Below are 27,878 nucleotides of genomic sequence, written 5' to 3'. Positions count from 1 at the left end.
ATTTTATTGGAATGTGTTGTGCTGGTCGTTTTTGACGTTTGGATTTCTGATTCCCTTTTGTTTGACTCAGTTTGAGACTCCTTTGTTTTAGGCGGACTGATGGTCTTGTCGGGAGTGTCTGTCAGTGTTGTTGTTACATTCGGGCGGGTGTTTTGAAACTTTTTGATATATTGGTAGCTTCTATGTGGTCTCCTTTTCGGGTTGGTTGACTGTCCGAAAACATTTGCTACTCGGGATAAGTTCTCGAGCAGTAAAACTGTTTGTAGCGGGCTTTTTGTCGTAGAGTGCTTCGTCCAACGCTCGTGTGTGGTCGTTTATGTTCTCCTATGCCAGCGCGGATCCGACAGACTTTCGTTTCGTTTCGTCATCTACTGATTTGCTGGTTGATTTCCGGCATTGAGATAAAATTTGAGATAAGATTTCCGGCGTTGAGAGCTCTGATTTTGTAGTGATTTTGTTTGATGATTTTTTGAGTGAAACCGGTCAAGTGATTGTTTTTGTTCTGAATCGAATGACCGCTTGTGCTATGCTTGGAATGTTTGAAGTGTAATTGAGATTTCAGTTAAACTTCTGCTTTCTTTTTTTTCCATGCGCTTTTTGATCAGCCGATCTGGGGCTCGATTCTGATTGGCTAGCGTGTTCAATATGAAGTTGTCAATCAATTCAAGATTGAAAAATAATGAGATAATTGACGCCACATCAAATTCTTCATTGTACTCACTTGGGAGTAAAGCTAAACCTACCAGATTTCTAGACATATAGTCGATTAGTCCCGTTTTTGTTCCTGCCAAGTGTATCATGTCAAACGTAAAGGGGAATAAATTTTCGATCCAACTAGTGAGCCTATTTTGGCTAAACGTTGATAGTTCGCTGGCCTTTAGTGCGCTGATTAAAGCTCAATGGTCTGAAATCACTGTGAATTTTTCCCGTATAATAGTATTTGAAGTGTTTGATAGACCATACGTCTCCTAATAGTTCTAACTCGTTTACTGAATTTTTCTCTTCTAATATATTTAAACACCTTGAGGCGAATGCGATTGCTACCCAATCTTCCTCAATGTTTTGCTCTAAAACAGTCTTTTTCCCACCTCTAGGTACAACACAAACTCCTCGTGTTGCTAGGTTTTGATTGAAATGCTTATTCTCAGTTACTTCAGATACGAGTTTTAGAATGTTATGAAATGCGGATGTATATTCCGGCTTCCAATCTAATTTCTTATGTTTGTCTGAATTTTTCAGCAGTGCAATCAGTGTGGATGCTGTTTTCGCAATGTTTGGAATGTATCTGGTGAGATGACGTACCGACTCCATCAAGTTTTTAAGTTGTTTAAATGCTTTTGGGGCAGAGCGTTTTAAAATTGCCTCAGTTTTTTTGTGTTAATGGAATTGTGCCTTCGTTACTTATCTTGAAGCCACGCCAGTCGACATGTTCACAAGCGAATTTGCAGTTATTCAGCAAAATTGCTAAAGTTTTTTCACTCAATTTCTTTAACACCTTACGTAATAACTGTTTGTGCCTGTCTTTAGAACCTTTTTTACAATCAAAATGTTATTAAGATAGGCAAACGTGTTTTCACAATTTGTTAATGTAAGGTCAATATCTTTTTCAAATTCAGCTGGCAGATCCTTGAGGCCATAATACCTCGTTTGGAACCGATATAATCATGTAGCTTTTACCCTATCAAGCTAAATTGCAATTATTTTTTGTTTCAATATCTAGTGGAAACTGTGAATACGCATAACGTAGATCGAGTGTCGAGAATAGCTTCTTCTGTTTTTTGTCCGTTTTGATAATTTGTGCAATGTTATCCAAGAACAGTTCATTTTTGAGCACTTAGTAGTTATTTTTGCATATGACTTTTTCTAAGTTTGGTTGGGGTCTAATGCGAGTTTGACCGTCTGACCCTTCTTGACTGCCATGACGATTGAGCTGATGAGTTGCTGGTATAAAAATTTGACTAGTTTTTGATGGGCTTTTGATCTTTCAGTTTGTTTAGTTCCGCTTCCACTCGTTTTTGTAGATCAATGGGCATTATTCGGCCTTTCTGTTGGATTGGTTTGATATCTTGTATAAATTGAGTTTGCATTACGTGGTTTTTTGATTTTTCGATTCGCACGCAGAGGTGTTTGGAGTTCTCCTTAGCCCAGTTTTTGTTTCCACGTCTGATTTATCTTCTTTTTCATCTATGTGTGATCTCTGGTTGTGTTCTGGTTTGTGTTTTATGAGTTTGATGCCAGTTTTTGGTAGAATGTTTCGCCAGATGATATTTGTTTTTGATCATCCACAATGATGAATGGCGCCGATAAGGTTGTCCATCCTCCGGATAACATCGCAATGCTCAGGTGTACTTTTGGATCAATAGACTTTCCTTCATAACAGGCAATTATTCAAGCGTTTTCCGCCGATGGCATGAGTTTGAATATTGTTTGGGCGTAATCTTTTTGCAGTTTTTTCATTAAGAAATGACATTATGCTTCCTAAATCCACTATTGCGAAAATGTCTTTTTATTTTGTTTAAATAACCATATAAGAAGAGGACTAAAAGGGTCATATTGTGAAACTAGTCTTCTTCTTGAGTTCCGTATTTCAAATGCTTCTGATATCGCCAAAACGGTAAAAAAAATGTTCTGTGGGATTTTATCCCAGCCGTTTGGTGGCCTGATTTTGACATATGCCACTGAATTGTTATTCTCCTCGGCATCGACGGAATCTAATCTTCCTCTTTATCTTCTAGCTGATTCTTGTCAGTTTCTTGCATGTAGTTGACATTTTTTGATCTGCAAACTTTTGTAAATTGTTCGCGTTAAACAAATTTTGTGCAGATTATGTCTTTTACTGGGCTTGACTGCAATTGAATTGGTCCAAATTGTCTGCCGCATTGATAACACGAATTGTTTCGGCACATCTGCTGATTTTGTTGACCACGCGGTTTGTAACTTGCCCAGGGAAAACTGTTCCCTCCTCGCAGATTTCCCCGGCCCCTTTGGTTGTTTTGGTATCCGTTTGGGTGTTGACACCTCTTCCCCGTGGTTGAATGTAAAGCATCGGTTTCTGTTCAATTGTTGTGGTTGAGGCTGCTGATACTCCGAACAGATTTGTTTTAATTGCTCTCTGATTGCATATTCGTACGTGTCATGCGGGGATCTAGTTTCTGTCAGAAGCTCTTCTCCGTTTTTCTCATTGGACATGTGAGCTGTGAACATATTGCGGACCCATTCAGCCTATCGATCGCCACAATCGGGCCAGGAAGCCAATTCTACCGAATTCGTGTGGAATTGCTCCAGCGTCTCGTTTTTGCGTCGCTCCCGGCAAATACAATTGTATCGTTCAAAAGCTATAACTCTTGTGTCTATGAATAAAGGTTCCACGATTTGCAATAACTCTTTTGACGTTGACGTTTGAATATCGAGGCTTAGTCTCTTTTGGTTGTAAATGTCGTTGTCTTCTGCTCGCAGGCATTAGAACTTGTATCTTTTAACTTTGTCGTCCGCGTCATCCCAGGTTACATTGTTGCACAGTACACTCTTCTCTCTGCTTTTTAACACGTTATTTTTACCAACTGACTTGTTTTTTTTTTGTTTTCTGATATCTCTATTAAGTTTTTGTGCTTCCGTTTTTCCAGTGATTTCAACCTCGTAGGTTGGTTTAGTTGGTTCTATTACTGGAGGTTTTGTTCTTAGTAACATTTATAGCTCTATCACATCTTTGGCAAAAAAAAGCCATTTCAATCCTGGCCGCCCACTTTGACCACTCCAGTTGCGGTTCTCAGATGCCCACTGCCAAAATGGTGGAAAACTCAGCGGATTCTTATAAATCATACCATATGTGTGAGCTTTTCTAGAATTAGAAAGGTTTGGTTATTGATATCTAAACATTTCAGATTGAGAAAAGTAACTGAACATAAATCTGAGTTTAACACCAACTGAATGGTATCGCTAATCCATCTGATATTTCATGTCAGTCAAGGCCATCCATCTTGTCTCTTACTAACTCTATATAAGTTTTTATAAATATAGATACATCATAATAATTTATGCCAATCCGACCGGATGACCCTACTTGAAGTGAAAAGAGCTGGATACAGCAATATCTGCAATTTTGCACCTATCTCACAATTTTAGATGCTGAGATGATAATCAGCATTTATATGAAGCTCTCGATAATGCTGAAATAATGACAAACTTGGCCTTGGGTTTGGCGTTTCATTGACAATTGCGTTTTTCCGTCACGAAAAGTTTGCGAAATGACTTCATGCAGCTTTACTTCAAGCAAAAATTTGAAAAATTTTCTTCGCTAAATACCTGCTTGAAACCGGCTTTCCAGAAACCATTCAAATGTCTAGGAAAATTGCTTATATCAGATTCGGTTGACTACCCCGCAGTGACAAAAATATATAAAAATTGATTATCTACTGAAAAAACACAGATTTCAGATCCGTTGTAATTTTATACAACAGATTTTGGAGTCCTAGTAAAACTTTGCTCAGTTCTAATAATCGATGAAAACCCATTTTGTTTTGGAAAAGTTCTATACTGTAGATCTGCATCTAGAATCATTGCCAAAACACTAAAAAAAATTTTATTTGTATTAAATGGCTTGCATACTGTTGCCACGCAAATAACCTTTCATATACGAGAATTTAAAGCGAGTAAATTAAACTAAACTAAGATCAGTTGCCTGTCTTTTTCTGACAGGTTATTGCTGTATGTTTGTGATTTACCGTATATCAAAAAAATGCTGCTTTTTCACGTTCTAGCCGTGAATGTGCAGTTTTTGTTATAAGTTTTGTCCGTTTATATCGAAAGATTCTGCTATTTGAGCCGTTTTCAGAACTAATTCAGTTTGGTTACATCTTTTATTTTCTTGTGAGATATTTAAGGGTTTTGAGTTGAGCGCGGTCAAAAATACTGTATACAGATTGTATACAGATTGTTAATAGAATATCTACAGTTTATCTACACATTATATACTGATTATATACAGACTATATACAGATTATATGCAGATTGTTTACAAGTTTTAAAGAATAGAAAAATTGGTTCTTTTGGCACTAAAATCCTTTAACTATTTGTGGAAACAATATATTCTATCTATGTAGAGCCGTTATCGTTCGCAAAAGGGTTATAGATAAACTATATAATTACATAAACATAGAGATTTTTCTGTTAAAAATTGGTTTTTATCCATTTTTGTCACTGCGGGTTGTGCCTCAAAACCATTTCCGCCACGAAACCATTCGGTTTTTTTGTCTTTGATAAACATGCCTTGACACCCGGGTCGAGATCCCGCTCAAAAACCGCCCAAGATTTGAATGGTTTGAGCGGTTTTTCAGCAAGATTTGAGCGTTTTGGGCAATTTTTTGGAAAAACCGCTCAAACCGCTCAAAATTTGCTTTAGAAACCGCTCACAATCCGCTCACTTCTTTCGGCGGTTTTTAAACCGTTTTAACTCAAAATTTGAGCGGTTTTTGAGCGGTTTAAAAAAAACAATCAAAACCATCAACAGCCCGGAAAAGGCAATGTGGCGCTAAAAAGCAGTTGAAGTACTTTTTACCACTTGAAAAAATATGCTCGAACCTACTCGACACAAGCAAGATAGTTTTCTGCAGCCACGAGCGCAAAACATGTGCTCGATCGTGTTCAACTCAAGCAAGATATTTTTCAACTGTCTGGACCAAAAATAATGTTCTCGACCTTTAAATACAAAGCATGCTTAAGTGGGCTGCACCCGATTGCTCTCATTTCAAGTTTTTCTCAATCCGATTATGAAAATTTTTTGAAATCAGGTCGAGGTCGGGAACTTATGTTGCGTTCCTGGCGACTCAAAATGTGTATGTTGCGACATTGCGCAACCGAAGAAATGTTACATGTATGTTTGTATGTATGTAAGTATGTATGTCTGTATGCATGTTGGTATGTATGTATGTATGTATGATTATTTGTATGTTTCCTTCGCGATCATTTGACCCGATCATCAAAAAATTTTCCTAATTTCGGGTGCAGGCTTCAGTGCTTCAATTTGAGGCGAAAATCTTCACTGTGTACAAGAAATTTTTTTCCACTAGCTCTATACGGCAAAACTTTGAGATTTTTAATCTGAACTGACATTTATTTTTTGTAAGAGATATTCAGACGTCGCAAAACTCCTCAATTGTTTCCGAGAACTGGGTTTCCTTGCTACAATTTGGGGAAAGTTCCCTAATATTGATAAGAAAAGGTTGCCAATTTTTTTTTGAGTAGCTTTGGCATCAACGCTTTGGGATTTTTGAACTGGGTACTATCTTTTCCTTCCCGAGATATTGCCCCGACCGTTGAGAAATTTTCCAAAATTTTAATACAGGTGTACAAACCTAAAGTTTGGGACAAAATTTTGCAATTTCGATAAAAACCGGATTGGAAATGTTTTTCTAGTAGCTTCAGGATCCAACCCGATGGGGTTTTTCTCAATCATTTTTTTCTTTGAGTGGTTTTTTCTAGACGATTGCGCTTGGGCGGTTTTTGAGCGGTTTTTTTTAATATACCGCTCGAAAACCGCTCAAACCTCTCGTTATGAAGCAAGACTTTTAGCGCAATCGTCTAAAAAAACCGCTCAAACCTCTCAAATCTGGCTTTAAATTAGGTGAAAAAACTCGACTCGGGCATTGAGGCGGAACTGACAGCTTTGGGGCGGAAATGACTTGGCGCCTACTGAGAAGGCCAGGTTACACCAAGCTCAATACATTAACAGAGTTCCCTGGACCTGGAATAACACCCACACTAACCCATAGTCCCCCCCCCCCCCACCCTACTTCGGTTTGTGTTTGGAATATCTGAAGTACGGCTGATCATTCGCTCTAACTGACCTTCTGCTAAAGTTGGTATATCTGGGAAAAGGGCACAGGCGTACAAAATTTTCCTGTATCTCTCCCAATTTGCTTGGTGGAGCTTCTGCGGCTCAAGTAGGAGAATGTTTCTCTGGACCGAATTAGGCAGCGACACAAACTGTTGCAAGTCCCAGCTAACATCCCTTCGAGAAAGAGTTCCAATGCCTCCCTTTTCGTCCGTGTTAGGAACTATTTCCATTTCTCCCCCGATTGCGGACAAAAGTGCCGACTTCCCAGACTCCACTGAGCCAATAATTGCCACTAAACTTCCTTTTTTGATATGCAAATTGATATTAGCTAATCTGAACTGTTTCGGCTTAGAATTCGAAGATTCGGCTTTTTCAGTCTTAGGCTCTTCAATATCATGCGTGGATTCGGAGCCAACTGATATTTTGGGAGCTTGGATGCTGGAACTGTCATGTGAATTCACTTTATCCTCTGGCGTTTGTTTGTTGAAACTACTAGCTATTTTTTTGCTTTCTGTTGGGTAAGTCTCAACTTTCAATGCGTTCTTTTGGGTAATTTTTGTTTGATGTTCATGTCTGGCTTTTTCGATTTTCTTCTGAGCTAAGGATTTTGGCGCTAGTTGATTCTGGTAGTGCTTGAAAGAACAGTTCTCAATGATAACATCGCGCTCGTCGCTTTCGCTTATTTTCATGTACACCTCACGGTCGATTTCTTGGATGTTCAAAAACCTCACAAGACGCTTGCAAGAAATGTTCGATTCTTGCACTGCTCGTATGACGTCACTCACGCTGTAGAGGGGAACTTTGAGCACATTCAGAATTGAAAGGGAAACGAACAATTGTCCGGCACTGATCCCTTCCTCTGGGTACATGAAGATGTATGCCGAGATACACGCAACTCCTATAATTGTCGGCGACAGCTCCAAAGAAGCGTGAACAACCAGTACAAGAATTTGGGTGACGTTGTAAGCCTTCATTTCAACAAGTCTGGCATCTTTTAGGTGATGATGAAAGGCACTTTCAAGGAGGTAGAACTTGATCTGTTTAATGGAGGTGATAACTTCATTTACTAGGCTGAGCTTGTGGTCTTTAATGTCGCGACTTATTTCCACTTGGGTTTGCATCAGGAACAGAATGGACACATTCAAAAGAGTGATGAGAAACACTGCGATGAGTCCAATGAAGGCGGCTGCTTTCAACTGAATGTAGAGCAAATATATACAAATGGAGACGACGAAAGGGTTCGACCAAATGAGGTGAATTTGACGGTTGAGAAGAAAGAAACATTCGCAATCGATTCTGAGAACATTGACGATGTTCGCAGCTGTTGTGCCTGACATAATTTTGATCGCTTTCTGATACGTGTAGTCTACGATAGCAGTTTTCATCATCAGTCCCGTTTGGTGCATGCTGTTTTGGTATCTCAACTTGATGACTGCTTCGAGGCACAAACAAACAAATAGGAGTAAACAAAGGAGCACCCCTCTCCACTGGGGCGTGTCTGGCTGCTCTATGTGTTGAATGAGGAGACTCAGCAGGATGGGGCTGCAGAATTGTACCGAGTCTCCCATGAGTCGAAGGGATCCGGTCTTGACCATGTACCAGCCGAACGTCTTCACAAGAAGTGTCTGAAATCATTCATGAAAAACAATATTTAAAAACAATAGTCACTTCTCTGCTTTGTGTGATAAAAAAATCTGAGAGAAAAAAACTTCGGCATATTCGAGATTCTTTGTAACTTAGGCACTTAGAAAACAGTTTTTGTAGTAAAGTGACTAGAAAAACAAAGTCTTTAAAAGCCAAAAAAAATCAAAAAATTTTTCTATTTTTTTTGCAGATATTTTTTGAATTTTCGTCGCATTTAATTCTCAAAATGTCGCTAGAAATGTCGCTGTTTATCTGAGAAAAACTTTCTAATGTCGCTAGAAAAACTTTATTTATCTAAGTGAACTAAGTTTTCACGGCCTAAATTAAGCATAAAAACTTTTCCAAATTTTGCAAAATTTTCGAAACCTTTTCAAAGTTTCTTGAAATTGTTAGAATTTCAATTGAAAGGGCATCAAAATGATATATTTTTCGACCCATTCTGATGATTATTTGGGCTACCTCATTTTCCGTGGAAAATGAAAAAATTAAAACACCCGAATACAAAGATTTTAAATGGTCGGAACAATAAACACGATAAAAAGCTGCGCAATAAGAAAAAGTAGAAATAAGCCTCGAATTAGTAAGAATTCGGCTAGGTGTCGTATTCGATCTCCGACAGATCGCGAACTAGAGATTGTGAATTTCACGCACTAACCACTGAGCCACGGACGCTTAATAATCACAATCACTTAATGATGCACTTAACATGATGCTCATCAGCATCGCATAAGATCATATTGAGATGACTAATGCACAAGAGAAAGGACCAACAAGTGAGCTGTTCGGCTCTTCGTGGAAAACAGATATTACGCCCTTGCTTAAGATATAGCTGCAATTTTGTTTGGTTATTTTTTGTGCTGGAAACTTTTGCCTCCCTCTCATGCAACGAGCACAGATCATGATAGGCTTCGAACATCCGAGATGTTAAATGAGAGGCGGCGATATAATTACTCTCAGGCACTCCCATTTGAGCTACCTGAAGTGATCTAAAGCGTTCCTTAAGCCATGGTGTTTTTGCACTCTTCGAGATCTGTCAGAACATCATTACGCCTGTGTTGACCTCCAGAGACCGCAATTGCTTGTAATACAACAGCACAAAACCGAACAAAAAATCAACAGAAAAAAACTAGTCGAAAAACTTGAGAAAAAACCTAAAATACATTTTTTAAGGTGCCGTTTGATCATATGAATAGAGGCTTTACAGAGGTTTTCTTAGTGACAAAAACGCCATTTAAACTGCAGAGACAAATTAAAACTTTAAACATGAAGATTTTCGTTGCAAAGCTGATCAAGACCTTAATATATGTTTACACGTAATTTGGAATAAACACACAAGCTGCTCAGCTACAATATAACAGTTTACTCAAGCTTAGGCATTTTTTGTACAATTCATTGCTGGAGATTCATTGTTGTTTTCTGTTTAATAGCTAAACAAAAAATGTTGGTTCTTTTTTGCACGAAGAAAAACCCTTACGAGATTTTAGTTTAGGCCCTAAGCTTTCCAACGAATGCTTTTTAGTTCGAAGTTTCGAAATGTTCCGCTGTTTACGGAAACTTTTGACACTAAGAACACCTACTTAAAGCCTTCTATTTAAATGACCGAAAGAAGCCTCGAAACTTTTATTTTTGAGTTTTTATTCATCTTTACACACATAAAACGTGTCAAAATAATCCAAAAGTTGAACTAGTTGTCAAAAATTAAACCTGTAGTAATTGTGGAGCAAACGGCAGACTTGAGAAACTTTTTTTAAATTTCATCGCTAGAAAACTAAAGTTTGCAACATTTTTGACTATATAAGTTTACAGGCAACTATAGAAAAAAACGAGCTCCTAAATACCTCCCAAATAATCACGACCAGTTTTACGATACAAAAAAAGAAAAGTAAGTAATTAAATTGTATGGTTTTTATGTTAGCCCACCTAGGCACTCTGTTTGTGTGCATTGAATGAGAATAACATTAAGGCAAATCAGGTTTTACAAATACTGTACAAAAAAGCAAATAAATGCATTTATGAAGTTAAAATACAACAAAAATTGCAAAAAAATGCACTCATTTGAACTTTTTATTATCTACGAAACCTGTTTTCCAGAATTTTTTTAAGCTTCCTTACGACTATGCCAAAAACTTCTTGCAAAAAGATACGGTCTGAGGGTATGTAAACACATTTTCAGGCCGTTATCAGTGCATAATGAAACCTTCCAAATAACTCATAAAATAGTTTTTGTTGTCCAACTGGCAAATTATAAAAATTGAAATGAAATCAAAGAATTTTTAAAACTGTCTCAATAGAATTCAATTTCTGCTCAGTTTTAATGTGAATAACAAAAACACAGACACTGAACTGATTCTCGACTTTGAAAAGAATCTTTCCGAGTTTTTTTACTGAACCTAGCCTCCGATTGTAGGGCCTAAAAATACTCAACCGCATCACATGTGATCATAATTGAGACGATTCATCCGCGAGGAAAAGTAAAAAAGTTACAGTTGTTCGGCTCTTCACAAGATTTGCTCGTTACTCAAGATTTATATGAAATTTTAAGGCTATTTGGGAACTTTCGGACAAAGGTGGGCCTCGAAGACAAATTGAGAGGCGGAGACGTATCCACTTAACCGTGGCTTTCATTTAAGTTTCTTGAAAAAAAGCGTTCCCTTGATAAATTTCATCATCCTAACTTCTAGTGACGCGCTTAGAAGTTGCTTTTTATTTTTTAAGCATTAAGACAAACAAAAACTTGCTAATCTTTTGCCTTTTTCAATATAATTGTAGGATTTTTTCATTTGAAACTTGAACATAGCCTGAATGAAAAAAAAAATATCTGAGAAAAGCCGAGAAAAGTATTTAGCCATTTATATAGAGGCTATGGGGGGAAATGTCTTTTGAGCAACAGAAGCAGCTAAAAACTTTGGTATTGAAAAATACATTAGAAAAAGAAGGATCTTAATTAGGCCCTCGCATAGATTTTGCCTTAATTCAAAGTAAATAGAAAAAATTACTCAGCTACGAAATAGCAATTGAATCAGATTTTGAAATTTTTTACCATATACTGTCTAACATTAAGATTTTCTATTCAGGAGCTGAATAAAGTTTTCCGTTCTTTCTTTACAAAGAAACAAACCCCTATGAGAGCTAAATTTGATCCTTAGCTTTGAAACGGTTCTTTTAATTTTGAAGTTTCAAATTATTATCTTGTTTACAGGATATTTTGGCACTAATAGCTTCTGTTTAACGCCCTCTGAATGAATCACCAAACGACGCCCCGAAAAAAAGTTTTTAACTGTTTTTCTTTTGATTCATTTTCATTTTTGTGAAAGATAGGTTATTGCAATCTTATACTAGGCTTTGTTCACAGACTGCTTAATAACTTTGTAAATAACTTTGTTCACAGACTAGTCAAATATGGAAATGATAAGTTTAGATTCGGTTCATAAAAAAATCAACTGTCTTTGAGTCTTCGGCACACTTGGTCTGGAGGTAGCTTATAAGCCTGGGACACTAATGTTTTGGGTTCGAATCTTTCATGATCTGTATTTTTTTTTTCAAACAGGAAAAATTCTGTTTCAAAAATCTTGTTTGCTTCTTATTTTCACTTATGCTTTTTCGGCTTAGTTGCCACACCGTATAATTGTTTTTTTCCTGTAGGTAAGTTTTTTTGTAATTCTTTTTGTCATTTTGATATTTTTTCTGTTGTTTGTGATTTTACTAGCCTTGACTTCGAAAACCTTTTTATTTTTTTTCGCTTAAGAATTTCATTCCGTCATGAATACCGCTTACTTTTTCTTTATAAGAACAGGAAAAATTCCGTTTCAAAAAACTTGTCTGCTTATTATTTTCACTTATGCTTTTTTGGCTTAGTTGCCACACCGTAAAATTATTTTTTTTCCTGTAGGTAAGTTTTTTTGTAATTCTTTTTGTCATTTTGATATTTTTTCTGTTGTTTGTGATTTTACTAGCCTTGACTTCGAAAACCTTTTAATTTTTTTTCGCTTAAAAATTTCTTTCCGTCATGATTACCGCTTATTTTTTTTGGCTTAGTGATCTAATTTTTAGTAGTTTTGATTAAAAAAGTACGCTTTCTTCCCCTCTGCATCGCACATTATGCTAAAAAATTTAATGGAATTTAAAGTTTTTCATGGCAATCAATTTTTTTAGTTTTTTTTTCTTTTTGTTCCGCTCGATAGGTTTCGTTCTAGATAAAACTATTGATGACCTGAGTGCATACTGCGTGTTTTTGGGAAGTAAAAAAGTTTTTTTGTGCGTGTGAGTTGTTGTGTTTTGTGGTGGACCTAATAACTTTTATTATTCAGAACTTTTTTCCGGTTTTTCAATTAGTTTTCCCGCTTAAAAGGGTTCCGCTTAACTGATATCGGCTAATGACCTTATGTTTTTGAATTTGAGGAGCATAAAATTTTTTGGTGTGTTTGTGTACTGAGGGAGAGTGTGACTAAATATTTCTTTTTGATAGATCTAGTCTTCTCAACATTCTCGATTTTTTCAAACTTAGTGGTTTTCTTGTTTTGTATCGCAAGTGGTGGGAAGCTTAACTTCGCCTCTGTGTGTAATTTTATGTCAAAAGCTCAAACATTTGTCAAAGTTGAAATTGCGAAACAAGTAGTTGTAGAGAAAACAGCGGAGATTTGAAAATTTTTTCTTTCATTACATTGGTTGAAAGCTAAAAACTGCACTTTCTCTAATCTGTGGCTGAATAAATAGAGTTGTTACTATCCCAAAACTTTTAGGACATTTCACAGAAAAATTCGAAAGATAATTTTTTGATAATAAACGCCTCTAAAATCACACGACGTTCATATGATTTATAAATTAAAGAAAAATTGATGAAAAAATGATAGCACCAAATATAATTAAAAAATTTTAAGGCCATTTTCTACACTGATGACTTTAGATCAAAACAGTTTGATTTTTTAGAAGCTAATTTGTTTGATTATTATTTTGGCCAAACCAGGCTCAATGTTTGTGTGCGTTGAAATGAATAATATCGAAACAATTTAGGTTCTAGAAATTTTTCACAGGGAGCACATAAATGCAAATGAAAAGTTGAAAACAAACAAGCACTGAATTTGAATTGTTATATTTTTTATTTTTATCCTTTTTGAGTTAAAAACCATCTCATTTGTGTATCATGGTGTTTTTCTTGAGTTTCTAGAAGATAAATAAAGATAAAACAAAAACGAAAAATAGTTGAAAAAAATATATTTATTTTGACTAACATTAGTCTTAACTGTTGGCAATTCTATAAAAACAGAAAATTGCATAAAAGATCAGGGATTAAAATTTTTTATGCATTTCAGCATTTTTCCATAAACCAAAAAAAAAATTTTTTTTTAATTTTGTTTCTCAAAAGTTTTGAGTTCTTTTCGTAACCGAACACAATTGGCAAAAACCTTGGTTAGTCAAAAGTAGATTCCCAATAGGTTTGATCCTCGTGCAGTTACAATGCATCGGATGAATTGCCTGAATTGACATAGTTTTGTCAAAAACAATTGTTCTAATGAAACTGTTTGTTTGAGTGCTAAATTCGTTTTGCGATTGAAAAAAAAAATTTTATTGGGACAATTTTTCGATACCACTGAAAAATTTTTTATAGTGTAGCCATCAAATTCCATATATAGAAATTGTTTGATTAGCTTGTTTTGACAAAAATTTTTTTTTTAGGTATGATGATAAACCGAATTTTATGCAAAATAAAAGAAAATTCGATGATTTCTTTAGCAAAAAGTATAAAATTTGTTTGATTAGTATCTTTTCATAGATTTAGTTTATGGAATTGTATGACTAGCAGTTTCGGTCTATGAAGGTCAACCCCGGTAAATAAATAGTTCGAACTAAATTGATTGTGCGATGTACAGCAACCAAGCGGCAATTCCTTAGTGTGCGTGTGACTAAATGTGGATTTTCCACAAGAGTTACAAGAAAAAACCCTTTTCTCATTGCCTTGCGATGAATGGTCACTCTTCAATTACAAAAAAGTCCCTTTTGCAACCAGTTTTTGCCATGCCTGATGTGATACAATCAGTCAGTGTATCAAAAGAGCCAGTGAAGCTTCTCAGCTACTTATTTGACACTTTTCAAATTTTGTTGGATCATCAAAATTTTTTCATCAGACCAGACTAGTTTTGCTGATGTCTTTTAGATCTACTTCAACATACAGAATTTGTTTTGACTGTTGTTTTGGCTTTAATTTTGTATCCCATGACTTGAGGATTGGAATGGTTACCTTGTAGAGTTCCCAGTGAGTGAATTCGCCTGCTCCGTCCTCATCCCCCCTGCGTGCCTTGCTCAACTTCAAAGCATTCATCTTCTCCGCGAACTTGTTCGTAGTGGGCATTGACGTGAACGAACTCTGCAGGTCAGGCAGCGACTCCATTGTGAGGTGTCCCCGCCACGCCCTCGCAACATACTTGGTAAACCAGTGGAACAGAATCTTGGACTGGAAGGTTATGTTTTGGAAGGACAAAACACTGCTATCATGTTCACTGTCAGTGCCTGTCAATTTGAGAAAGGCGCATAAGTTGAAAGCGGTTATTATGAGGTTGAGAGGAGAGAACAAGTTGAAGCGGACACTATAGACTAGAGATTGGTGTTTGAAGCCATGCTGGTAAGTTATGAACATGTTCAGAGTGATCTCTAAAATTAGCCACAAGCATCGAAAAGTGAAGTAAATGATGCAGATTGGACTGTATCGCATTCCAAATTGTTGAATAGTTATGAATTCGACTGTTATGAGAATGAAAACCAAGTCGTCAACTGCTAATTCAATGAAGACAATGGAAGGAATTTGAACTTGTTGGCCTCTCAGCAGCAGCCAGGTCAAATTGAGGAAGAGCAGGTAGAGTGAGAAGAGAAAGATGCCCGTCCAGTGAACGGTAAATTGGATGTTATAATCTCCCAGCTGTGACACTTTTTGAGTGAGGCGAGTTACAAGTGCAACAGGAATAGTTACAATCAACAGAAGCATGCCTACAAAGGGCAGAATGGTGGCAGGCAGAAAAACAGGGGAGCACGAGAAGTCATTGCCGGTGTCGTTGAACCAGAGCGGGTAGGAGTTGTTTTCCAGATAGTCCATTATTTGAATCATTCTGGCGGCGTTTATTTGGTTTCAGTTGGTAGCTTCAACTTCTGATTAAACCCAGTTTCCTCTCCTCCTCTCTTCAACTCCTAGAGATCTCTTCAGTCCTCTATAATGTCAAGTAGATTGAGTTATGTTTGAGGGTATTTTATGATGATATAACTAGACGAGGTCAATTGCTTAAAAGGAACTATTGGGGCCGCAAAGTCGACTTCAAAACTAGGGTTTCATCCTCAGTCAGTCTACAGAGTGCTCATTCTTTCAGCCTCAGATTAGCTTGTGAGACTATTCAGTTGGTGGATGTGTTTTATCTGAATGTGTTCAAATCCAAACAATCGTCACTAAACCAGAAGCAGTTGGTAAACAGTGTTCGACTTGAACTGTTTGGCTGTCGAATTACACCAAACGTCACCCACCATTGATGCCATGTATTATATTCACTAGACCAACAGCATTATTTCATCAGTGGGACTTCACAAGACAAATAGCTGAACTAATTTACTCAGCTAAATATCAACGCCCTATTTAGAACCCAAATGAATTTGTCACAATAATCATTACGTCATCTTTTTGTTTATCATGAGCTAGCTCTTAATTGTTCTTTTCAAGTAAAAATCAAATACTGTAAGTATTTGTGTTCTAGTCTATAATCCTCCCAATTATTAGAACAACTTCTGATCATCAGCCAAACTTCGAGATGTTACAAAGGCTTTGGCTACCGACATGACGACGCCAAGCTCGGTTTTATAACTTGTCTTTCGATTCCAGCAGATTTCCGACTTCAAAGACTTCTCGAAATGTTGCGAAATCTAGCGCAAACTCTGCGGATTCCAAGTACAATGTATGCGGAATCCAAACTACTACCAAAGTACCCGAGCTTGGCATTGTAATGGTCTTCAAGTCGAGTTTTACAAATGCCTCGTTTCTGCAGTCAACAATTACTTCTAAGTAACACTTTAGGAGTTAAGCTTTTAATGCAACGGACAAATTGTGTTTTTTTATGCAAGTAATCACTTTTTTGGTTAAAAACAGGTGGCGGCAAGGACTTAGACTTTGTTCTGAAAAATTTTGACAGAGTAAATTTTTAAGAAAATTTGTTTATAAAATCTTTTTTTTTGCTGTAGCCGAAAAAAAATCTTGTTTGTTACGCAACATCCATATATGCAGAATGGAAAATAATAATTAAAAAATAACAAGATTTTCACACTGAAAAAGTAAACTTATGGATTTCCACGAGGGCCTGTGTTGAGTTATTATTTTAGGAACAGGTGGCGGCTGTTCTAGGAACAGGTCACTGCTTTTCAATAATTTTGCAATTTATTCAGTACCCGAACGAAATGATAAAGTACGCTTGTATATGGCATAAATACCGAAATTTTGATCTTATTCTGCAAGAGACAGCAAGCAAAGCTCTTCAATATACATTGGTCGAAATAAATACCTGACTAAGCATTGATAACCGATTTCTGTGCATAATCCTAGAAAAATATACGTTTTTTTTTCTTCAAATTAGGGTTGTTTTTTTTTGTGCGTGGAGTGCTAAAAAATTCTGATTAAAAGCCTAGAGCTTATGCACTTTTCACAGTCATAGTAAAACATGCAAATTAACTTGGATAACACTTTTGTCAAAAAAAGCATAGAAAAACAAAAAATAGCACAAAGTTTCAAAAAATTCAAAATTTTTTTTGCAGTAATAGTTTTTATTTTTTGTAAGTTTTTATTCCCAAAAAGGCAATAAGAACTTTGAAATATAAGTTAACTGCATGAAAATTAGGTTTCATGTCTTTTTCCTCTAAAATGAACCTGCTCGCCAGCTCGCTTATTCGCTGCTTCCTATCTCGAAGTTGAGCTAAATTTCAAAAAAAAATTACACCAGTTTTTCTGAACACTAGGACAACGTGAAAAATTGAAGTTTCTCTTTTACATGATATATCTTTCATTCCGTTCTGCTAATGATTTTTAGAACCTAGTTTTGTAGTATTAATAATTTTAATTACTCTTAACAATGACAAAAATGATATGCAACAATAACAATTGAATTGAAAATTTGATATGAGTAAAACGATGATCGACGAATTTTTTTTTGAGTTTTACGGTTGTCACTAACTTAAGTCAAAACAGATTCTAAGGTGTACAGAAAAAAGCTGATTTGGAGGTACATTTTTAGTTTTGCGGGAACTCAACAAATAACAAGCAATTCAAGTCTGCATAACAAGTCTTCAACCTTTTATTTCAGCATGGGGTGTTTTAGGCTTCAATCAGAAATATCAAAATCAAGTGAATTTATCAAACTCTAGAATGGCGGCACTGCTAATTTTTTTCTACGGATAGAAATCTAAAATTGGAAAAATTCAAGTATATATTATTAAATAACGAAGCACTGCAAGGTGAAATTCCCACTATGCATTCAAAGCAAGGCAAAACATCAGCAAATGACTGCATTTTTTTTATTCATGAGAATTTTTCAAAAAAAATAAAAATTCCGGTCCCTTGCTTATGTTTTGCTTGGTTTGAATCCATCATAGATATTTAGCTTAGTTAAAAGCCCAACTTTAGATGACAATATTCAATAAGTTTTTTTGTCAATTTTCCAATTTTTTGGACACTGATTTTAACAACTTTGAGGTTAAAAGTCACCAAGAGACTCGTGGGGACTAGTTTGGAGACTCGTGGCACTTATGATAATGGTAAGGCGTTCACTTCGAGGCCGTCAGATCGTTTAATCGATCCCCTGCCATGGCAATGATGGTGTGTGATCCCCTGCTCTCTCTTGACCTCTAGCTTTAGGTCTACCACAGCCTGACCAGTTACGGTTGCAATAGTGGTGCCACGTGAAAATTCTAGACGCGGAAAAATGTCTTGAGCAAAAAAAGTTTCGGCCAAGAAAATAAGGCAATGTGGAATGTGGGGATATCAGAAAATGGACTTTGCTAAGACAGGCTGGATAGCTTTTCATAGATGTAAAGCTATCCTTTAATTTAATAGAATGACTTAGTGGCGACAAATCAGACAAAAAAGAACCAAAAAATTGCGTTTTTTTGTACACGCGCTCAATGGGCAGCTGACTGATTACGTTTTTACACTTGTAATCAAATTTCTGTGATTTTACGAACCTTCTTTTTTTTCTGACCTTCCTCGCAAGTAAAAAGGCTAAAAAAATATTCAACGTAGCATTGAAAACTGAAAAGCATCTGTTCACTGCTTAATTTGTGAAAATTTGTGCCTAGTGTTTGGTTCATGTTAAGCTTCCGCGGCTGAGTGGTTAGTGTGTAATTTTTTAAACTTTTAGGGTGCAGCTCCAAATTTCAGAGGATGCCGAATTTTTTTTTAATTCGAGGCCTATTTCTAGTTTATTATTGCACTTTATAGAGCTGCTTTTCGTCGTGTTTTCGCAAGTGTTTGCAAAGAGAAGCTTTGCCTCTGTGTAAACAGGTAAAAAATCATTTGAAAGATTGGGTAAAAAAAAGCTGAAGCCTATATAAAAATTTTTCCAAACCTCGGAAGCCAAATAAGATACTCGCTTTTGAGTTTACTGGAAATACGATCAAACTCCTCTCTTTAGTTTTGAACCTAACTCGTTCAACCTTTAACCCCCTTTTTTCACGCAGAAAGTGGCCTAGGGATTTAAGCGAATATAATGTTAAACTGCCATGTTTTAAAAATTCGAAAAAGTTTGAAATATTTTGTTAAAAATTATGAACCGTAATGCGTATTAATTGCACAAAACAAGTTGTGAGATAAATTTAAAACAAGTTCATGGATTTTTTAAACTCTCAATAATCATTCTGATTGATTATATTGGATTATATAGGATTAAATGGGCATCAAAAGTCTTAGGAATATAATCCATTTTTCATAGATTTTAAAAAATACTGTGTCATTTTGTAGTTACTGTTTCGATTTGTTGTCCATCACGAAAAAAACTTATCATACAATTTAATATGTGGTGGCTAAAGAATTAATGCCTATCATTCAGTTTTCATGGAAGAAAAATGTATGATAAACAGTTTTTCAATCAAATTTTTTTTCGAAAATTATCCTAAAGTAGTTTAAAGCATAAGCAAAAAAATAAGTGACAATTTTGGTTTCATGAGAGCAACTTTGGCATTAACAATTGCTTATCATACAATTTAGTTTTCGAAAGTCGTATGATATGCATTTTTCCGTAGAAAGGAAGAGATTTTTGAGGTAATGTTTTTTTTGCTCCTTTTTGGTTACACTCGCTCAAGTGCTCCAATAAACCTATTACGACAAAAAAAATTGCGGACAAATTTTAATGCTTTTTTGTCTGTAACGTAGTCCAGACTTAATTTTTTACCCAAAATCCAAAAAAACTACAAAATGTTTTTAAAATCACAAACATGATTTTTATCTCTCATTTGCTATTATAAACGTTTTAAGTTTGTAACAAAACCTGCAACTTTATTCAAACACCGAAAACTTCTAGACATATACAAAAACTTACAAAATAACTTTTACAGAAACTTACAGAAAATGTTAACATCAATTTTTATGTTTAATATTAACAAATGTAGTTAATCTGCGTGGTATCTGCCACTTACAATCTGGAGTTCCTATGATAGAAATGCTTGGTTTATGCGTTTTTGAATAAAGCATAAAAATTCGAAACACATTTTTTGCATGTTAATTTTTGAAAAAAAATGCTTTTCATAAAATTTCATAGAATAAGGAAAATATGCTTATCATACAACTGCCATACTGTAAAAAATACTTTTGCTTTGTTCATTCAGAATTTGGGATAGAAAAGGTGGCCAAATACTTGTTATTTAATTCCAGTGTTGCGAAAATGCCTACTATAAAATTTCATAGTATGTATAAAATACTTATTTTACTTTTTTCATACAATTGATTTTGGTCTATGAATATGTTTGGATGTATGATAAGCATTTGTGCGTAGTATGAAATTGTATTTTAAGCATTTTCTATCAACACTTGCTATGAAATGATAATATAATCGCTAATGATCTATGAACGATCGGAGCCGGTAGTGCAAAATGTAGCAGGTAGAGAGAGCCACAAAAGTAAAAGAAGGAGAGAAACAAATGAGCAAAGAGGCCTGCTGAAGACCTCGATAACATAGAAGTGCAAGGGGACACTCCACGACTGTTAAGCAGCAAAAGGAAATCGACAATAGCTTAAGACGGAGAAACTTTCGAGTTAGAAGACAACGAAGGCGGTATGATCTAGTTAGCAAGAGATCAAACGATCTGAAAGATTTCATCGCCACAGTATCAAAATGAAAAAAATATATATATACAATTTTTACCTGCACTCATTCATCAAAAATCAATGAAATAATGATAATTATCAGGTTGACGAATTTCATTAAATTGGTTATTGACGTCGCCCATAATCCAAATTTTCCTATTAACATAAAAAGCAAAAGCCCCAAGTAAATCTAGCATTAAAAAGTTTCTATCTAGATCTTCCAACTACCTAATTTGTTACCAAAAATTTCACTATTTTATTTTATAGACTTTTAAATTCATTGTGTAGATCTGCGAAGAAAACATTTTTTTATTGAAAACAATTAAATCCTTGAAATCAAATAAAATCCAAGTTTAATTTCGTTAATAAAGACTGTCCACAACTAATCTGCCCAAATGCCATTAATAAAATATTTTTGATATTGAAGCTTTTTGAAATGGAAGAAATGTTGTTTCATAGCAATAGCGAGTTTTCCTGCGGATTAGTGGACACATGGCTGTGGTTTAAGGAAGCCACATTTGTCATGTTTTCCGAAAATCCAAACCCAGCTTCTTTCATTGTTCCAATTCTGGGCTGGAAAATGTCTGTGGATCGAGTTCTGTCTCCGAAGCCAGTTATTTCCAGAGATGGTGATTCCCACTGGTTTTTAGATTTGAAAGTAGTTATTTCCGGCAGCGTCAAAGATGTCCTCGGAACTTTCGAACCCAGTTTTTGTTTTAAATTGGAGCTCATGCCATTGTTTCTTGAGTAATGGTGGCCTTCAAATTTAGCAGGAGTTTTGTTTAGCTTGACTGCTGGCATTAACTGGTTATTCGGGTTGATTTCGGTTTTCAGCGCAATGTTAGTAATAATCTGGAAGTTTGAGATCACTGAACGTGAGTGCATAGAGGATGAGTTGCTTTTGCCATGCCCAGCCGCTCCTGTCAGAGTTTGAACGGGTCTGTTGTAAATTCGAGGAGCCACTTTCAGACGACGACTCTTAAGGCACTTTGAGACTGCTTCTTTCCCAATTAGGTTACTCGGGACTGCTGAAAGGCGATTTTGTTTGTTAAAGCCATGATGAAACGAAGGTTTGATAGCAATCTTTTGTAGCTGGTATGTAGAACTTTCTAGAACTTTTGCGCGACGTTTTCTGTCTTTTCGCTTGATTGTGTTCGGGTTGCTTTTTCGCTTTCGAGAGTGAATTATTTCACGTTTCATGTGAGTCGGTCTTGCCATTCGGTGTAGTTTTTCATACAAACCACAAGCGTTGCAAACTTGCTCACCACTTTTATTGCGACGCCACAATGTCGTTTTAATTGCATCACAATTAGTACAGACTGCCTGCTGCTGCTTACTCTCATTGTCTGAACTCATTTCGACTCTAGTTTTTTCACTCCCAACTTGAGCGAGAGGGCGACTGTCATTGGTTGTTTGCTTGGGAACCTGGGTCACTTCTTCACAGTTTCGTGGCATGTGATCGGCCGTGACCTTGCAAGGGGGCTTAGTGAAGTTAGTTGGAGAGTTAGACTCCTTCTGGTTCAAAAGATACTTTCCATGGTCGAACTCTGAGCATTGCATGATCACATCTGGAGGTTGCAAATAGCGACCTGCCGATGAATTCTCTGCAGAATTCTTTGCCGATGAAAAAGATGACCATGTTCGCAGTTCTTCCATTCCATTTTGTCCCCTCTCTTCCGGCTGTCCGCTCTTCGCTTGTTTCTCAGTAACTTTTTGTTGAAACAGCTTTTGTTTTGCAATAGTCGAGTTTTCAGTTATTTTCGGCGGTTTGATTTCACAGTTTTTATTAGCAATTTTTACTGGACTGATTAGATTATGATTTTGAGTTCCGTTTTGAGCCTTCGGCTCGAAGTGTTTGTTCGCTTTCTCAAGATCTGCTAAGTTAAAAGTTCCTTCACTAATTTTCTCTAGAACTCTGTCAACTGCAATGAGCGATTGCTCAAGAGGCGATGGCACATTTTCAACAGCCGCCTGCAAACATTCTGTATGCTTCGCTCCTTTTTCACTTCCTTCCATTTCCTTGTTTATTTTCTGCGACAGTCCCTTCAAGTGCTCTGAAAAACTGAAGTTTGTAGGATTTTTTGGCATTTTCTTTTCAACTGTAGATTGCAAATCGTGGTCAAATGTTGACGCGTTTTGCTTCTGCAATGAAGACTTAAAAGAGGGAGACGCCAAGCTACTTAAGGCTTCGCTGGCGTTCTGAAACCTGGAAAGATTGGGCCGATTGAAGGGCTTTGCAATTGAAGACGCCGCAAATGGTCTGAAGTTCTGAGAGCTCCCGTTTTTCGGTCTCTCAAAATTTGTTACAGCTCTCGATTTTTGTTCCTGAAATTTAACGATAATCAAAACTTTTGAAAAGTTTGCTGCTCAACGTCAACGAATGTTAAAACAATTTCCGTCTAAAAATAGTACTGTCAGACAAACAAAAAAAACGGAAAATAACGTACTGTTTCTTTTGATGATTGGGACAGATCAAGTTGACTGTGATGTCTCTGATTGTGCAACTGCAGCTGCAGCATCGATTCTTTTGGTGGCCTGCTTCTACGAACTACCTTGTTCAGACAGACTAACTCTGCCCCAGCACCACTCGGGGGATGATGACACTTGGGTGTTGTGGCGGATGAGAGACTTGAAGTCCTTGGCCCCTCATACCCCGTTTGATCACTCCTTTCGCCCCCAATGACTTCACAACTCAGCAACTGGTTGTTTTGTGAACTAACAAACTGTAAGCCACCACTGTTCGTACCAGATACTTTCTGATTTTTCTTTTTGTTTAGATTTTGTGTCGCTTTGAGTTCTGTTTTGCCACTTGTCTTTCTAGCTCTTTTCTCAACTGGTTTCGGTTTCACGAGATCCAAAACTGTAAGTTTGACTATGTCTTCAACTTCGTCTTCCTGTCGTCTTCTCAGCTGTGAAAACTCTTCAGCTGTTCTAGAAAGTTCCAGAGTGTTCTGCGGAACATTGTTGCCGCTCAAGCTGTTTGCATCGTCCTGATAAGATTGGACTAGCGCAGTGCCGCTTCCAGTGACCGAATCTTCTTGATTCAACGAGTGATCGTCAAATTGGTGGAAGTAGTAGGCGTAATTGAGCTGCTCCTGTCCAGTATTTGAGGCATGCAGATCCATTTGTTCCTGACTAAACCCAGGATGTGGTTCGAAGAATCCCGTTCCTGGGGGATAGAGAAAGGTCGACTCCTCGCCGGGAGTCGCTGCTATGACCATATCGGGCTGAACGGGAACGGGGTATGTAATCTCCCCATTTTGCATGAATTCCATGGGCGCCAGCGGTAGACCCGAGGCGTCGTGATAGAAAACGAGTCCCTGGCTGTCAAAATCGTCGGCTGGTTGGAATGGTGCCAACGTGTAATATCCGGGAACATACTGCTCCGTGTAATGTTCATCAGCGGAGACTTGGTATGCCGAGTTACGATACTGATCAGGAGTGATGATTTCATTGGGATCAGTCAAAATTGAGTCGGCGTCCAGTAAGTTAAGCGGGTAAAGACCGATAGCAGGGTTTATGTGATCCGTATAGGGATCCCAACTTTCAAATGTCTCAGCTGGATTGACTGTTTCGTACACCTTTTCTCCCGCGTTTTCATTGCTGTCGTCTGCGCTTTGATGACTCTGGATCGGGATCGAATTCAGATGATAACTATGACCCTCCGAGTTGGTCACGTAGATATTTTGAGCCTCGTCTTGGTAAGATGACAAGGAAGCCTGTTGGCTATAATTTTGATCCGAGGAGAGGTTACTTTGAACTGTAAGTCTGGCATTTTGGTTTGGGGGTGGCTGGGCCTGACGTTGGTTTTGGCGGGTCAATGGCGGCAGGGTTAGCGACGTTGGGTTGCGGGTTAGATTCTGCACGTGGTTCTCCTGATATGAACTTTTTGAGGCCCCCACACGTCGCGAGGAGTTTTGTTTGTGGTAGCGTGGCGGTGCTGTTGCTGTGCAGCTGACCCGGCCAAGTGCTGATTGCTTATCAGAGTTTCTGGTCACGTGAGATTTCTCTGCCACCGACATTCTTCAGACCCAAATCCAAACCCAACAATTGGGAACAGCCCGCAAACCCTGTATTATTATTTTAAGCGTTAGTTATAACTGGCGACTCTAAATTCTCTGCCTGGCAGTCTCTGCTGTACTTTAGTGCAGCTCAAAAGTTATATTTGAGCGCTATCTACCAACAGATAACACTTATCGAATAATAATAAGTTATAAGCTAATTTTTTGGTTGTCTTCAATTTATTGCGAAATGCTTGCACCAATTTGCACGTTTGCTATTTCGAGTTTTCCAACTATTTCTTATCCAACCAAACTAGTTTGAAATTTGCAGATATTTTGCTCAATGTTTAGGAAACTTGCTTATTCCATTCTTTGATAAGTTGTGTAAACTTAGACGGGGTTTATTTGAATGCAAGTTTTGTGAGAATTCTGGATTAGATCTGAATAGCTCAAACAGCCTGTAAGAAACCAGGTTTCCTGGATTTTCTTGTAATTTTCCTCCCATTTTGGAGTTATGTTATGGTTTTGAGTCCTTTCCTAGCCTTCAAACTTTGCGTGTAAGCCCTCAAAGCTGGTTTTTATTGCCGGTGTCTATTTTCTCACAAATCCTTTTTAAATTGGTCCAGGCCAGATTTGAAATAATGTCAGGCACTGCAACTGCTTATGTATATTCAAAAATGTGTTTCGACCTTGTTTTAAATTAAATTGCCAGCTTCATTTGTATGTTTGCCGAGACCTTCTGAGTTGCAGGAAGCCTCTTAGGTTTAAAGGTTTAAATCGACGTGATTGAATTTGCGCTTTGAAATTTCTGTTTCCTCATGAGCGTTTTCAGATCTTTTCCCCCTCCTTAACCGAGTTAGAACTTTCATCTATGAGGGGAAATACCAACACTTGAGCTGACCAGTTTTTGGCTGTTTTAGTGTACTATGCCTTTTTGGTGAACTTATCTTTGGGATGGAAATCATTTTAGCATCAAGCATCGAGGGGTGCATGCATCTTGCATGATTTGCTATCCCCCTTTTCCTTGATAGCTGAAAACCGGCCGATTTCTTCGATGGAAAAAAAAACACAGGAGTTGCCAATCAGTGAGCGGTTCTTGTTTTCTCGTAGTCCCAGGACAAGCTATCCTTGTCAATCATTTCTATAATTGGAGCAAATCGTAATTTGAACTATAGAAACAAAATAGTCAAAGGTCAAATGTGAAAACAGTCAATTAATCTACTACCTCACAAGAAAGTTGTACCAAAAAATTAATTTATTCAACATTTAAAATTGACAGAAACCAATTTGCGTCTCTCAATTGACGTGAAAATAATTATATCCCAAAATATACAATAATACAGTTTAATGTAATTGATTCAGTTTTTTTCTAGTCTAACATTGAAAGGTAAAACAACATTCAATTTTTGGGTCGAAATCTCGTCTTCACTATACAGAAAAAATCAGTTTAGAATAAGTGAAAACACTAGTCTTGAATAAATCCGAGCACCAACCCACTCCAATCAATGCTATAGTGAATTCAGTTTGTGGAAAAGACTCAGCAAAGGTTTCAAATTTTAATTTGGTATGTAGCTATAGCCAAAAAGGGCATCCATCTGTTGCAGGAAATGGACTCAAATTACCCACTCCTGGTAAACTAGTTGAAAAGTAGTAGGTGTACACTTTTGCTGAGTTAGTTCCACCCAACCTTTTTCGAACATTATCTCGACCCGTTTGATCAGTTAATGCCAATTTTGAGGATACCCCTGGCTTCGAATTTTTTGATCTATCAGAGAATGGTACTTTTTGGTTGAAGTGTTTTCACTATTTTTTTTCACGCTATTAAGTGTTTAGCAATCAATCAAAGAACAATTGAATGCGAATGAAAATAGTTCAAATTCGTCGGTGGAAAAATATTTTGCCGGCAGTTTGGCCTGACTGAGCTATATTTTCGAATGAATAGATCACATCAGTTGATTAAAACGGATGAAAGAGAGAGAGAGAGAGAGAGAGATAGAGAGTGTGTGTGTGTGTGGCGGACTAGTGCATGTCTTCCTGTAGATCGTACCACTTCACTATGCTGGATCCTTCAGCGTGCATCATCTGCTTCCAGTGGCTTCTGATCTCTTCACTTGTTGAGTTCAAAGAGAGGTGCACTCCTCCCATCTTCCGCTTTGTTCGACCCTGTCCAAAATAGAAGACAAAATTTACATTGGATAGAGAATATAAAAGCAACACATCATCGGAGCACCCTGTAAATATTTGCTACCTTTCATTTTAAATCATTTCTACCAAACATGAAAAACTATGAAACTAAAAACTCGCGTTGGCCGGTGAAAACTCGAATTAAAACTAAAACGGTCTTTCTGGTGTTTTCATGTAACTGTGGTGTAGAATAATTGTTCATCGATAGTTCTTAAGTTCCTATGTTTTTGCCTATGTTTTTTCGCCGACCACTAAATTAGCATGACTATTACGGCAGACACTTGCCAATTTGTCTACGCATCAATGTATTTTGTCGTAGGTGTCTTGTGGAGACTGTTAGACTGTTATGTAACTTATGTTAGAGGACTTTATGACGTTTGTTATTGAATTAATGATATCAAAGTGAACGTACTAAGGAGCGTTGTGGTTACGTATCGCCAGTGGTGAGCGTGTGCGTTTGAAGTTGAAGTTGTTTCTCTTAACTGTTTTTACTGAGTTATCTATGTTACTAAGGGAACGTTAAGATTACTTCTACTTGGCGCATTCACAAACGGAATCGAGCTACAGTGGGTTAGATGTGTTTTGGCACGGCCCGTGTCAATAACCGCCGGTTTCCTGGGAGGATTGGCACAGAACTTTCAGTTAATAGTATTTTCTAAAGAAGAGATAGACCTCGAATGCCTATTAGAGAGTTCTACTCAACCAGAGAATGTGTACCCGACGTTAGAAGAAGCGGCAGGTACAGAAGAAGCACGTATATGCAAGAACGGAGGGAGAAGGAAGTAAGACAGAAGCCAACAGGGTGTGGAGAGAAGGGGAGACCCGTCGCTAGGATGAAGAAAAGCGGTTGTTCGGAGGCAGCACCAGAGGAGAAGCAGACAAAAGAATGAAATCGAAGATG

General features: G+C 37.1%; 3 protein-coding genes across 6 annotated transcripts in view; all 3 read right to left on the bottom strand.

Moving 5' to 3' along the window:
• Positions 1-15,930, bottom strand: part of LOC134851107 (multidrug resistance-associated protein 1-like) — a 70,416-nt gene extending 54,486 nt beyond the window's left edge. The window contains exons 1-2 of the mRNA XM_063867038.1: positions 14,712-15,930; positions 6,843-8,457 (exon numbers count right to left, since the gene is read on the bottom strand). Coding sequence (XP_063723108.1) covers positions 6,843-8,457; positions 14,712-15,572 — 2,476 coding nt within the window. The 5' untranslated portion in view covers positions 15,573-15,930. The remainder of the gene's footprint in view (positions 1-6,842; positions 8,458-14,711) is intronic.
• A 5,156-nt stretch (positions 15,931-21,086) lies between these two features.
• On the bottom strand, positions 21,087-25,071 carry LOC134851509 (uncharacterized). The gene is made up of 2 exons (XM_063867631.1): positions 23,240-25,071; positions 21,087-23,117 (listed from the first exon to the last, which is right to left on the bottom strand). Exons 1-2 carry the CDS (start codon positions 24,812-24,814, stop codon positions 21,246-21,248), a joined length of 3,447 nt encoding a protein of 1,148 aa, XP_063723701.1. The 5' UTR covers positions 24,815-25,071; the 3' UTR covers positions 21,087-21,245.
• Positions 25,072-26,389: 1,318 nt separating this feature from the next.
• The window catches only part of LOC134851711 (uncharacterized), a 215,982-nt gene continuing 214,493 nt past the window's right edge, over positions 26,390-27,878 (bottom strand). For all 4 annotated transcript variants that reach the window (XM_063867924.1, XM_063867926.1, XM_063867928.1 and 1 more), the window contains one exon: positions 26,390-26,956. In XM_063867924.1, coding sequence (XP_063723994.1) covers positions 26,813-26,956 — 144 coding nt within the window. In that variant the 3' untranslated portion in view covers positions 26,390-26,812. The remainder of the gene's footprint in view (positions 26,957-27,878) is intronic.

The sequence above is a fragment of the Symsagittifera roscoffensis genome, chromosome 7 (assembly GCF_963678635.1).
Source record: "Symsagittifera roscoffensis chromosome 7, txSymRosc1.1, whole genome shotgun sequence".
Classification (NCBI taxonomy): Eukaryota; Metazoa; Xenacoelomorpha; order Acoela; family Convolutidae; genus Symsagittifera; species Symsagittifera roscoffensis.
The sequence above is the reverse complement of the archived record's forward strand: the minus strand, read 5'-3'. Positions and strand labels throughout refer to the sequence as shown.